We start from the raw sequence: 13,795 nt of genomic DNA on the forward strand, positions 1-13,795 counted from the left end.
ATACAATTATAAAACCCTATTAGTCACAATGGAGCTATTTTGAAAGAGAAAGAGGCCAGACAAGTTGAGGAGGAAGGGGACCACTTTAATTGGAACAGGCTGGTCTGCAAGACCCTCACTCATAATGGTGAACTATTAACCCCCAGATGGATCATTTCCTTAGCATGACTGGGCTGCTTGCCCACTGTTACCAGAGTATCAGAAGAAGCACAATCTGCTTCTTTTTTTAAGAAAAATATATCTATATTGCACATGTGACCATACAGAGAGTGTGCCAGCTATGTGTAAGTGGTACATATGTTACACAATAACATTGACATTAGACTGCTTGGTTTGTTAACTTCAAGTCTGGAAACTTCTGCTTTATATTCTGTCTGCACTAGGTAGATATCAGATGCTTCTTGCTCTTTGATTAATAAGAAATTAATTTAAATATATTTTATTTCTAAGAGACGGGATGTTGTTCTGTTGAATTATTTATATACATGAAATTTCTGGTGTCCCGTGAGAATGCTCTCTGGAAAAGGCATCCTTCTGTCTGAATATCCAGGCTCTGAACATTCCTGAATTTCAGAATTCACTGAGGGAAACTCTGAATGATTTGGAATTTAAATTGGATTCCTTGTGGAAACCTCAAATCATTGAAAAGCTCTCATTCTTGTATTTAATCAGCGAATAACTAGGCAAAACTCAGTGCATTCTTCCTTTAAAAGAACGTGTCATACAAAATGTTTCTAAGAATATTTGATCTAAAAATAAGCTATTAATCTGCCTTACTATCCCTTTTGAGAGTAGAATTTTCCTTGGCAGATGTGTCTGACAAGAGACACCCGTGTACTACAGGGATCAGAGATCCTCTGTCCATGCCACAATCATATGCGTGGACAGAGCTTTTAAGACTACAACTTGTTATGTCATAACAGGTAGCCTGAAAAGCAAGTCAGGAAAGAGTTGAATGACTTTTCATGTTCCATAGGATATTGACTTTACTTATATTCGTTGGCTAACAAGCCTCAAGGATTAAAGGTGAAATATAAAAACAACAGTTCTGTCTAAACAGTTCTATCTAAATATAAAACTTATGGTCCAAAATACTAAATATCATTTTTTGGGTACATGTGTCTGTATTTCTTATAATAATCTATATGCCTTAAACATTTGAATCCAGCCTTTTACCCATTAATTAGAACTGGGATTTATGGGGGCAAGTCTTAGATTTCCTAGCCCCATTCAGAGTGAAAATTTCTTGGAGCTGGATTGTGAAATTTTGTGATGTTATGGATGTGTCTATGCTAGCATCCTAGTTTGGATCAGGAAAGTGCTTTTGAAGCAAATCTTCTGATCATCCCCACTTACCCCTTTTTGGTCCATTCTGCAGAGCAGCCTAGGAATGTGCTAGCTAAAGTCCTGGATGAAACTAAACCAGAAAATGCAGCCTAGGACCATTTCTAAAGCATTCCAACTGCTATCAAATCTGTGTAACCAGCCTACAGTTAGTCTGAGGCAGAAACATAGACAGAGCCGAGGGTTTTCCCTTCCTGACGCCAAACATGGGTTACTTTAGGCTGGCATCATATGATTCTCCTTTGACTCTGTATACTCCTCTTTCTTCTGCCTGTTTCCTACTGATGCTGCTCCTAACTTCAGGACAGCTTTATGTTGTGAAGCAAATTATCATAAAGATATTTGACAGCTGCTGAAATGCAACTGATAGAGATGCAAAACTGACTCAGCAAGTGATGTATAGATGACAGAGGAGGTGTATGTAATGAGGGCTGCTTTGGCTACCCCATGTTTCAGTACATCTAGAACAGGAGAAATAGCACAGCAGGGTGGGTCCCTTTCATTACACCAGATTTCAGGGCTAGAGCTGCTGCAAATGCCCACCTGGAGAAAAAAAAAGCCTTGCCTGAGCTGAGTGAAAAACTCCTCTAAATCCTCTGGTGTCAGAGTGGCCTGCTGAGGGAGCGCAGAAGAGCACAGGAACTGGTGGTTATCACTGGCTGCTACAGGTTTGGGGTAGACAGCACAGAAACTGCTAGGCAATTGTGCTGTTTTGAGGAGAAGTGTGCAGTGTGATTTTTAAAACAATTTACACAGAATTCATGGGCCTAAAAGAATATCTGATTTTCAGTGACTGGGGTTCCCAGAATGTGCTTCTGCCACTGAGGAAACCCATGCACTCAGGCTCTAGCTGAAGGGATGGTTGTCAGTCACAGGCGGTATAGCTTGCTAGACTGTAAGGAGATGTTCATGAAAAGCAGTGTGCAATGCGTCAGAAGCCAAGGTACTGAGGAGATTTGACGTTGACAGCCTAAGACAAGCTGGTGGCCTGGCTATTTAATCACATTGTTTTCATGTGGAAAGGTGAATACCCACTTGTATCTAAGAGAAAATACTGTCCTCTCCTGCCTTGGCATAAGACAACTTACTGTAATGATACATGCTCCAGGTAAAGAGTATACAATAACAAGCCTGAGTTGCAAGACAATATTGAGGTATGTACGTTACAGATTAAAAACAAGATAGCACTGCTGACTGAACCTGCTGGATGCAAAGAGCCTTGTTGCATCTTGCTTGACATTTGTGAGGCTGGATGAAGGTCCCTGTACATTGAAGGTTCCCTTTACTGGTTCACACTGCCAAGTCTGGATCCAGAAGATGCAAAGGAACGAAGAGATGCCACATGTTTTCACATGCTGATCACACACTTGCAATCAGTTACTTCTTAATAGCATTGCACATCTGTTCCTTTCTTCACTATGCTTTGCTCTGTGTGCTGTTGTGTTAATTTTATGACTCCTTTGTACCTTTCATATTTTAAAATGAGTTATATTTCCCCCTGAGAAAGTCAGCTCTAGATATTGTACCTGATTAGTTTTACAGCCTGTACTGGTCAGCTTCTTTTTTCTTGATTTCTGTGTGTGGGCTGCCTGTTATCAGTGTAAGTGATAATACATTGACTATCCCTACATGCCAGGTAATAGGAACAGATCTGTACAAGAACACAGGCGAGGCTCCTGTGTACAGACTATATACATTTTGGAATTTCTTTACTTAGACTAACATTAATCTGGTCCTGAGAACTGAGTGCCTATTAGCCTTTGCAGGTGTGCTCTTGGCATGTATCTTATTATCTCTGACGCCATAAGTGAGAATGACTGGGAAACTTGCTTCAAAATGCAATCCTGATGCAAACTAAAGCACTAATGTAGATGCACTGTGTGTGAGTTGGTCTTTTGTGGAGTACGGTGTGCTTTAATTTCCAAACTGATTTGTGATTCTGATATTTTACTAAAGCCTTTTTGCATCAGTGCAATTATGTATTTCCTTGCATTTATGTGGTAACAGTCAGCAATACCGTAAAAATAATAATATTGGCATAATCATTAAACTAACTTGAGCACTAAAGTGCTCAAAAGATCAATACAGTTAGCAGGAGCTGTCTATTAACAGCTATTGAAGTGTCTGTGGATCAGGCCCAGCTCAGTTAGTGGAGTCTAAGGGCTTGGAGATTGAGGCTGTGCATTGAGCTGTGTGCGCCAAACCCATTGCTGTGTGTTTGCCATCCCTTCTGCTTCTGCTGTATGAGTTGCTCAGTCCCTCGTGGGTCCCAGGACTTTGTCTGTACCTGTTCTCAGTAGAGCAAGCCACCTGGAATTACAGGAGTGTATCTTCTGAGTGCTCTAATAAACTCCTGTCTCTTCCCTTCGTCCTGCTCTCCCCCAAAATTCCCCCCAAATCCACAAAAAGTTCTCCCACCCAGCCAGCTGCTCCTCAGGAGTTCAGTCTCTATAGGATAAGGCAGAGATTTGCTGTATATAGGGAAGATGTGATGATGTTAAATTGTAGCTGATTAAACATGAGCTGAACAGGAGCATAACTCCCTTTTCTAGAGAAGTGATAGAACGGTTTATAGAGGAGCAAATCTGTTGAGATACTATCTTCTGTTGCTGCTCTGGGAGTACAAGTTTGACTCCTACTGAGCACTGGGTCATCCTGGGTGACCAGCAATGCTGAAGACCTAACTCCTCCCTCTCTTGCTAAATGTTATTTTTGGTCCCAGATGCAGTTGGACTCCACTGGGGTACTGTTGTTTCCCAAACAAAAAGGGCCTGCAATGGAAGAAATATGTATTGCTTGTTTTAATGCTGAAGCTCTGCAAAATCAGAGAGGGCTTTACTTACCATTCAGCTACCTTCCCAGGCTGTCCAGTCTCAACTTTCTCCCATAGGTAGACATCAATTTGCGATGCCTGCAAGAGGGTGAAGGACAGGTCGCCAGTCCCACCTCACAGACATGTCATGGGCCCTGAGGAGATCACAGATCACATGCAAGGAGGAGTCCTGCCCAATGCGCACATTTGAGCCTGAGTAGCCACATCAGACTTGGGCTGTTTCTCAAGTCTCAGTCTATTGTGTGACTAGCAACTGTGGAAAAGCTACAGGTGTTTTGAGAAACACTGACTTCTTCTCGGATATTCATCCTACCGTGAAGAAAAGGCAAGATGTGGCTTCAGAAGGACAAGGAATTTATGGATGGATTGTGTTTACCTCAAGTGATGTTATGTTTGCATGTTTCTGTTTGTGATGCAAAAGGACAAGCAGTATAAGAAACTGTGAACTAGGTGAAATTTAGATGTAATAGATGGTAATAGATGGTACTTCCTATTTTTTCACTTATGGGCAACAGGAATTGAGTATGGGCAAGACAAAAGGATAAGATACTGAGTCTGAGGAAAGGAATACTTTAAAAATGCTTTCCTATTTCCTACCTAAGAGAAATCTTTTTAAATTGATGTAGTTTCAAAATGTTTTTTTTTTTCTTGAACGAGAGTATATTGTTTAGGAACAGTTATAATTTTAGTATTCAAAATTAAATACAAATGAAATAGAAGTCAGATTGTCCTTATAACCTTCTGTTAATATCAGCTGAGTATCTCAGAGATGCATTTGATGTACAGGTACAGGCTAGGCTTCACAGGAGCACAGTACAACTACCTAAGTATCAATCACATTTCTGGGGTAAACAGAAGCCCCAACAGGGGATGAGACAAATATGATTGCAGAGCAGCTTGATCAAAATTTTCAGGTGGTTGTTATCAGGAGCAACAGTCAAATCTATGCCACTTTAAGGTGACTGTGTTTACAGAAAATCATATTTCTCTTGCATTCTTTAAGCTTCAGAGAAGGATCAGCAACCAGTGACAGAACAGCTATCCTGAAAATGTCTTTTCTGTGAATTATGCTGTTTACTTTTAAAACTGTCTCCTGCCTTCATACAATAATGTTGTTGTAGACATGATGGTGGTTTAGGGATACAAAAGAAAGGTGATGCATATATAAATCAGCAGCCTAAAAGAAGACAGTCTTTGCTGCTCTTTTTCTTTTTAGTCCCTGGCACATACATAGTGACATGTCAGAAAGTGCATCTGACAGAAGTGTACTGAGACACACAGATCTTTCCGCACAGCAAGTGATTGACCAAGGAGAAGCATCAATGCAATTTACAAGCTTAGATGAAATCACAGGCAGCTGGTTGGAAAGATTAATTCCTTTTATTTTCAGGCAGAAACATGAAGTGAGGGACACCAGTTCCTGCAGCACACTTGTACATGGGGTAGAAATGGGTACGCAACACCTTCCAGACTTACTTTTTCAAAGGCCAGCTTCTCTGCCTAATGGAAGTCAATCGCATACCTCCCACTGACTTTAATGAAGCAGAATTAGGCTCTTAAAAATGTTATTGTCCCCCAGAGGAATCCTTCCATTTCCTTTACAGCTAGAATGGCTGTTGAAATTAGCACTGACTATCTCAGAGAACATTAGTGGCTCATAAGGAGAAATGATTTAACCACAGCCCAGTTTTATGGAATTATAATGCACTGTGGCTTGTATAATCACTGAAATCTGCATGCAAATTTTTATCTGGGGTTTCGTCGGCAGCAGCTGGTGAAAGACTTTCCACATGTCTAGGCAGAAATTCAGACTGCAACAGTAGGAAGGGACCAGGTACAAGGACTCTCAGGGGGCATCTGCAAACTGAGCATGTGCCACATGAATCCTTGTGCACCTCATGAAACCCATCTTCCCTTCCTGTGTGAGTGGAAATGCCATTGTTTTACTGTCTTTGCTTACCTCGGTGCACTCAGTGGAAGCAGAAATATGTATCAAAAATATGCGTTACTCCAATTTAGTGTCTGCCAATATCATATGCCTTACTGCATTTTAGAGGTTTAGGTCTAGATGCAGCCTATGAAAACAATGCACACAGAATACTCCCATATATTAGTGTCACAGCTTTCAAATTTTCAATTTAACTGAATTAGTGCTATTATACTTTCCAAGAACACACACCTTTACAGAAATTCTCCCTTCTTTCTTCAACTTAGTTACCATGCTCGTAAGAAAGGTTAGATTATGATGTATATACAAACAAGCCTGTATATTCCGCTTTCAGGGAATCTGGCTCAGTGTGTTTTCAAAAATATTTGCTTTGGAAGATTAGCTATTCTTTCTTTGTGAGAGCAAAAAGAGATTGTGTCATTAATCACAAAAAAGTAAAAGACCAGACCTCCATGTAAGTGTTACTTTTACTGATAAGCAGGTTCTATGGATATCTAAATCTTTCTAGTTTTAGGCAAGATGATCAGCTGGGTACTTACACTGGAAGTCAAAAGTCTTGTAATTCATGGATGAAACAACTTGAATGGTTCCCAGTACAGTCTCAATGGCATGTGACCACAGCTGCTGAACTGCCAATTAGCTAGAACAAGGAAGACCACTAAGATTAGAAACATTAAGTGACTGCATGCATTTTCACAGTCTTCTAAGTTTTTTCAGTTTTCCACAGAGGACTAAAAGAGGGAAGAACAGGAAAAGGTTTCATCTCGTATTGTTTGGACATATGAATTCTAGTGAAAATTTCAATTCTTTCTCCCCCCAAATATAAATGAAGCTCTCCCTTTTTTATTTCCTTTGTCTTCCTTAAGAGAAAGCTTGATAACACTCACCAGCAAGCAGAACGCAAATGTGTGAGAGACTCTTAAAAGTAAGCTAATACCTGCGTATGTTATTTATGATTTGTAGGGAAGAAGTCAGAATCTTCCCCCTGTGTTTCAACAGGTCCCTTCCAAACTCTCAGAGGCTAACTTGTATCAGAAATATCTTCTGGTTCCACTTTCTAGGATCAAAAATAAACTTGTGTGCAAGAAGAATAATTTTCATAAGCACACAATGAATAAAAAAGTAAACACCACTGCTGGTGCAAATGAAACCCAAGAATTTTATGCTACAAAGTACATTGCTGTGCTACTTTCCACAGCAAGTGGTTCCTAACCCACTTCTATTTATTTTATTCACTAATGAGAGCTTATTCTTCCATAAAGCCAGAGTGAGGTCTTTTTCTTGCCTGTTCACAGGGATTTCGATTACCTAGGTCGGTCCCCTGTGAAAGGAAATGAGCTCAATGCATTGATTTATTCCTAATCCCTTTTTCAATATTGCTGGCTTTACAAGAGTTGTGGTGAGCAGGTCCTGTGGATACAGAGTGGGCAGACTGAGGCAACACACTCAGTAACATATCTTTATTTGGCTTTCCAAATCTCCAGTAACATAGAGAGACCCCTGGCTTGAGTTCAATAAATGGTGCCTTTTCAAATGTGGAAGGGACCTGCTGCAGCTCTGCATGCTGCAACCCTAAGACAGAAAGCACATCAGAGTGAAGGAAGAAAAAAAAATCAGGGAAAGGGATGGAGAGGATTGCTGAGGAAATGGGTGCAAGAAAGTTGGGAAGGCCCCATCTGTTCCCAGTTCATGACCTTGAAGTGCAACAGTTCTGTGGCTGTCAGAAGGAGACTGGAGCAAAAGCACTCCCAGGACTGGGGTCAGCTGGTAAGAGATGACAGTGAGAGCCGTCACACAGGAGGGGATGGAGGATGGGCTCTACGAGGTGGTTCTGCAATCTATCAGTTTGCGAAAGTTCTTCCGGAAACTGTCATCCAGAAAGGCATATAGGAAAGGGTTGAAGCAGCTGTTGGCATAACTCAAACTAGTGATGAAGTAAGAAATCCCAATGACCAGTGGAGTTTGCGGGATGTCTGTGGTGAGGGCCACCACTGTACTAAGGTGATAGGGCATCCAGCAGAACAGACACACAGCCAGGATGACAACCACCATCAGGGTCACTTTTTTTTTGGCTTTGTCCAGGGCTTTTGCATTGCTATGGAGGCGCACGTGTCTCAACCTGTACAGCATGGTGGTGTAGAGGATGCAGATGGTGGACACAGGGATGGCAAAGCCTAAAATGAGGGTGTAGATCCGACTGCCTTTCCACCACACGCTCTCAGGGTAGGGGAACACGAAGACACACTGGGAGCGCCCCTGCTCCTTGTGTATCTTAGCAAATATGGTGAAGGGCAGGATGACGACAGTGACGAAGGACCAGACGCAGAGGCTGACTATCTTGGCTGCTCGGTAAGTGCGGTAGGACATCTTCTTGGACTTGGTAGTGGCCACCACAACCAGATAGCGGTCGATGCTCATGACAGTGAGGAAGTAGATGCTGGAGAAGATGTTGTACTGGTCTATGGAGATGATGAGCTTGCACATGAACTCGCCAAAGGGCCACTGTAGGAGCAGGTAGTCGGCAATGTTGATGGGTAGCACCAAGGTGAAGAGTTCGTCAGCTATGGCCAGGTTGAGGATGAAGATGTTGGTGACCGTCTTCATCTTTGGGGCTTTGAGGATTACATAGATGACGGCAGTGTTGCCTGTCAACCCCACGGCACAGATGAAGGAGTAGATGACAGGCACTGTGATGTAGAAGCTGGGGATCAGCAGGGGAGTGGATGTATTCAGCCCCCCGTCCCCTCTCGCTGCACAGCCCCCAGGTCCAGCCACGCACGAGGAATTGGGCTCCGGGAGGGAGAGGTTCTCCATGGCCCTGGAGGTTGGTGCCAGGCCCGCGGGGGGCAGGGAGGGCTCGGCAACGGGGGCTAGAGGGGGAACGCAGCTCTTCTCCAGCCTGTGTCCTCAGACGTGTCGGGTCACGGCCACCGCAGCCTCCTCCCCAGCGTCCCTGCGCCTGCCCGCCGCCGGGAAGGGCCGAGCCGGGAGCGGGGCCGCCGCCACTGGGACCAGCCGCCGGCAGGTCCCGCCMGCCCCGCCGGGGAGGTGCCCGCCCCCCGCCGGGGAGGCGCCCGCCGCCTGCCGCCTCGCAGCCGCGGCCGGGTGTGGGGGGCGGCAGCTACAGCGAGGGGCCGCGGGAGCTGCACCCCCCGCGGGGCTGGCGCCGCCGGAGCCCTTGGGGCGGCGCGCAGGGGCGGACTGACCTTTCCCGGCCGCGGAGCGGAGCGGCGCGGCGAGTCCCGTGGAGGCAGGCGGGAGGCAGGAGAAAGGCGATGCCGCTTCTTTCCCTGAATCCTAAATACGCCTGGAAGTTAAATACATGCCCATCTCGATGGCTACGTAAGTAACAGTAGCCCCACAGAGGGTGGCTCCCGACGCAGCCCCCGTCGCGGCGGGGCTCTGGGAAGAGTTTCGCGCTGGCACCTGCAGCCCCGTTTCCCTGCGGGAGCGCGGTGGTGCAGCGCGGCCGCGGCCCGGGCCCCGGCCCCCGGGGCGCGCTCGTCCCGCGGGGTGCGGGAGCAGGGCGCGCACCGGCTGCGAGGAGCGCCCGACCGTCAGGCGACACTGACCGCACTGCCACGAAAGGGCATTTTCACGGGGTGCGCTGTCAGACTGAAGCCGGAAAAAATGACCAGCAGGAGTTCTAAGCGCGTAATACCCATATCCTCACCCCGCTTTCACTCTCTCCTGCTGTGACAATGATAGACTCGAATATGATAACCCTGTGGGAGGCAATTTTTTTTGGAGAGTGATTTTGAGTTTCAGATACCTGTTTTTTCAAAAAGCACATGGACTAAGGGCTGTCTATCTGATCTTAGTTTTACTTCTTAAATAAGACTGACTTCAACCGGCTTATAAATAGAACTGATGAAATTTTGCAGCTCTAAATAAGAAGTGAAAAAATCTCTTTTGTAGTGTTACCAGAAGTACTGACTACGTAGATTAAGATACTGACAATGTAATAGATACATCCTTTTACCAAATAGTTTGGCAAAACTCTTTAATATAGTTTATTAGTATAGTTAATAGTATAGCCATTAGTAAATACAGTTTTGTCTAACTCTAACCCAGTACCACAGAGTGGTATCCACAATTCTTTGGCCATGATAGTCCTGATGCATGATTATCTAGATTATGAGGATGTCACAAATAGGAAATTCCAAGCAAATATATTGAGTAAATAGATAGAAAGTAGTACTAAAGAAAATTAGTTTTGCTACATTTTAGTTATGCTTTTTAGTGTTCTGTCTTATTTTATTACATGTTAATTCTAGCTACAAAATATAACAAATGACTTCAGAGTAGTATGGAGGTACTCTCTGTGATTCTTGGCTCGCTTTATGGAAACATTTGAGAAGAAAAGGTGTTCACACACCTGTGTACTGCCATTAGAATGGCACAAGGACTGTGCTATTAGGCTGTAGGCTTACCATGGTGTTTTAATCCCTTTTCTGTATGCTTTAACAAGGCAAGCAATGAAAATATCAGCTTGTGTATGAAGTTTATTTGAAGCCAGCATTTGAGCTAGGATTCCTGACTCAAAGACTTATGCAAGTTTGCCCCCAAACTAGTATATGGCTTTGAAATTTTTCTCTAAGAATTACACTATTAATTTTGGATGGGATAAAAAATCCTGGTGAGCATATTTTAATTTGGTCTTCTATGAGTACATACATACGAGGAGGTGTTGAGAGGCTTGGGGCAGGGCAGGGATCCGATGGCTGTCTCCAGCTGTCTTAGTGTGGACTATAGAGAAGACAGTCAAAATCTTGCTGTTGTAAAGCAACAGGCTGAGTGGCAACAGTCACAGATCACAGCTAGGTAAATTCTGACTAGATGCAAGGAAATAGTTCTTCATGGAGAAGATGACTGAACGTCTCAACAGGTGCCCAGAGAGATGGTGAAATTTCCATCACTGGAGCTGTTCGGAACTCGACTAGATGTGGCCCTGAGCAACCTGACCTAATTTTGAAACTGGCATGACTTTAAGCAGGGAGTTGGAATAGATGACCTACAAAAGCCCTCTCCAGCCTAAATTATTTTGTGATTCTACCTTGTTAAATACTTATTTTACATCTTTGAAATCAGAAAAAAATCCTGAACAAATTCTACAGAGATTAAAAATAATAAGGTTTTTAGGAGCAGCTACACATTTTTAATACAATTGCGTAATATCAAACCTTGACCAAAAACAGTACTCTGTAACAACCCTCTGTAGAACAGGAATTTCCTTTCAGAGAGCACAGAGCATCTGCTGAATAATTCATGACTGAACAAATCATTCAGCAGAGATGAAAGGTGTTGTTTACGGCAAGATTACATGCATAATGTTATCATTATGATTGCAGTTATGCTTAAAATGCTGTGGTTTTCCAGGACCTGCTCTCTGACTGATAGAATCCTTACAGCAATTTATGTATTTTCAGCATTTTCCTCTCTTGCAGCTGGTCCCATTTTGTGGAAAGAGCTGCAGGGGGTAAGTGTTGGGAAAGAAATATTTAAGAAGAATAAAGTAGAGAAAAAGTTCCTTTTTAGTTGTATGTAGTTCTAAAGAGAATCCTAATACTTATTTAATTTTTTACATTCATGTTTTATCCTTGGACCTTAACAGATCTAATGGAGCATAGAGATTGAATAGCAATGCATCAAAAAATTAAATCTCCTTGCCTAGAATATATATTGCAAAGTCACTTCTATCCCACATCCAAAACCTTTCAAGATTATTTCCGTGTTTACTAGCAATGCTTGTTATATATCTTGACAACTCAAAAGTGAGAATGTAACTCTGTAGGGTTAGCTGAGACTTTTATTAGTACCCTGGGTCTTGTCATTTCTTTGCTTATTACTCTAACTAGACAAATTAGAGATGTTTACTTTAGAATATGGAATTAAAAAAAAAAAGCCACAACAAACCCAATAAGCATTAAAACTGTCATAGTGATACGTATCCCATTTTGTAGGGAGAAGCAGTTCCAGGAATCAGAAAATAGGTGCCAGGGATCTTCTTTCAGTAGGAGGAACACTGATAGCATAATTCTGCATTAATTTAAAAGATATTATAAAATTCTCTTTTAGATAGTAAATAGTGCAGGAGCTTTGTCAGTGACTGAGACCCAGAAGCTCAGGAAACCAGGATTTGTAGTAGAAACCAGGACCTTCTGCTTTCTTTACTTTATGAGTTCACTTTCAATGTGTGAGCTGTATTAATATAAATCTGCAAGGTATGGCTAGGTCCATTAAACATTTAGTCACCTACATGCTGTAGGGCTCACTGCCCTACGTTAACTGAAACAATAAAGACTTAGTTTGTTCATGCATTGTTCCAATACAGGTCTTCCAATTTTTCTTTTGTTAAGAAATAACTGTATAGACCAAATATTCTATAAAGAGAAATGGTTCCCTGTAATTAAAGCCTATAATTTTAGTATGCAATAAAATTTAGCAATCTGAAGGATTACAATATATAGCTATGTTTCTCTGATAAATGAATTCTATTCACAAATGAACTTTCATTCTGTTTTAGCATGGTTTTCTAAGGAATCACAGTACATGTAGCCATGCTACCTCTGTAAGTATGTTCAGTAGCTTTTCAACCAAGTTCAAAATTTTGACTGATTTGAGACAAGAGTAGAGGTCATGGAGATTTGGATAAAGGGGTGGCCTGGGTGGGGGAAAGATCTAAATTTCTGTTAATTAATGGAAATGTTGCCAGTTGAGTTTGAATATATTATTCCCCAGCAGAGTAGCTGCATTAGACAGAGACTGAATGCTGCGATGACGAGAAGAGCTGCTGCCAGATGATGCAACTGAGAGTTTCTGTTCATTTTTCAGTCTAATTGGTTGTTTTTCTTTTTTTTTTCCTCAATAACCTCTGTGATTTGGTGTCTACTGACCACAAAAAGGAATTTTCTACATGATAGAGATGAGAATGGAAGATAGTCTGTCCTATCTTTCTCGTTGCTTCTGACTCTTAAGGCTACTGCCTTCTCCTACCCAAGTTCTTTCTGGTTTTTTTTGAGGAAACTGTCTGGGTTGTTGGGTTGCTTTAGCAATTAGCCTAGGGAAACAGGTGCTAATTGTACCAGTTAGTACTGGAGAACCAATTGTGAAGGTTTAGGAAGTGTAAATTAAAGCAGTTCTCTAAGGTCCAGAAGAGAAGGTTCTGGTGGGGGACACTGATAGTGACTGGATTTGTAAATTTCTTGATATCTGTTTTAGGTAATTTATTTGTATTTTCTGCTTTAAAATAAAGAAGCACCCTGCAATCTCAGAACAGGAATTGTGAAGTTCACAAAAGCTAAGTGCCAGCTAAGTGCGTTGTTCAAGGTGGCTCACAGGTAAGGGAATGTTGTTTAAACATAATGGTATGAGCTAATTCTGTCTCCAGAACTGTGGAGATGATGTTAGAGGTGGCAAACACCCCTTGGATTAGGCCACATAATTATTTTCTTCTGTGCACTGCTATGCAAAAAAGATAAGCTCAAAAGAAAGAGAGGGTGCAGTAATTCTTGCCTGTGTTGTTGCATAAAGCAGCTCTGCTCTCTCAAAGTGTGGTGTATGAACAAAAATGACTTGTTCCTTGCTTGATACATTGCAAAACTACCCCATAGATAAAACAAATTGGTGGTCTTCAGTCATGATTTATTTTAAAAGGAAAAAACCCTGGC

General features: G+C 42.4%; 1 protein-coding gene across 1 annotated transcript; it reads right to left on the minus strand.

Annotated features, from left to right (window-relative positions):
* Positions 1-7,903: 7,903 nt before the first annotated feature.
* NPBWR1 (neuropeptides B and W receptor 1) lies at positions 7,904-9,028 on the minus strand. The gene has a single exon (XM_026075844.1). It carries the CDS (start codon positions 8,937-8,939, stop codon positions 7,944-7,946), a length of 996 nt encoding a protein of 331 aa, XP_025931629.1. The 5' UTR covers positions 8,940-9,028; the 3' UTR covers positions 7,904-7,943.
* Positions 9,029-13,795: the final 4,767 nt, after the last annotated feature.

Source organism: Apteryx rowi, unplaced genomic scaffold, assembly GCF_003343035.1.
Source record: "Apteryx rowi isolate R43461 unplaced genomic scaffold, aptRow1 scaffold_412, whole genome shotgun sequence".
Taxonomy (NCBI): Eukaryota; Metazoa; Chordata; class Aves; order Apterygiformes; family Apterygidae; genus Apteryx; species Apteryx rowi.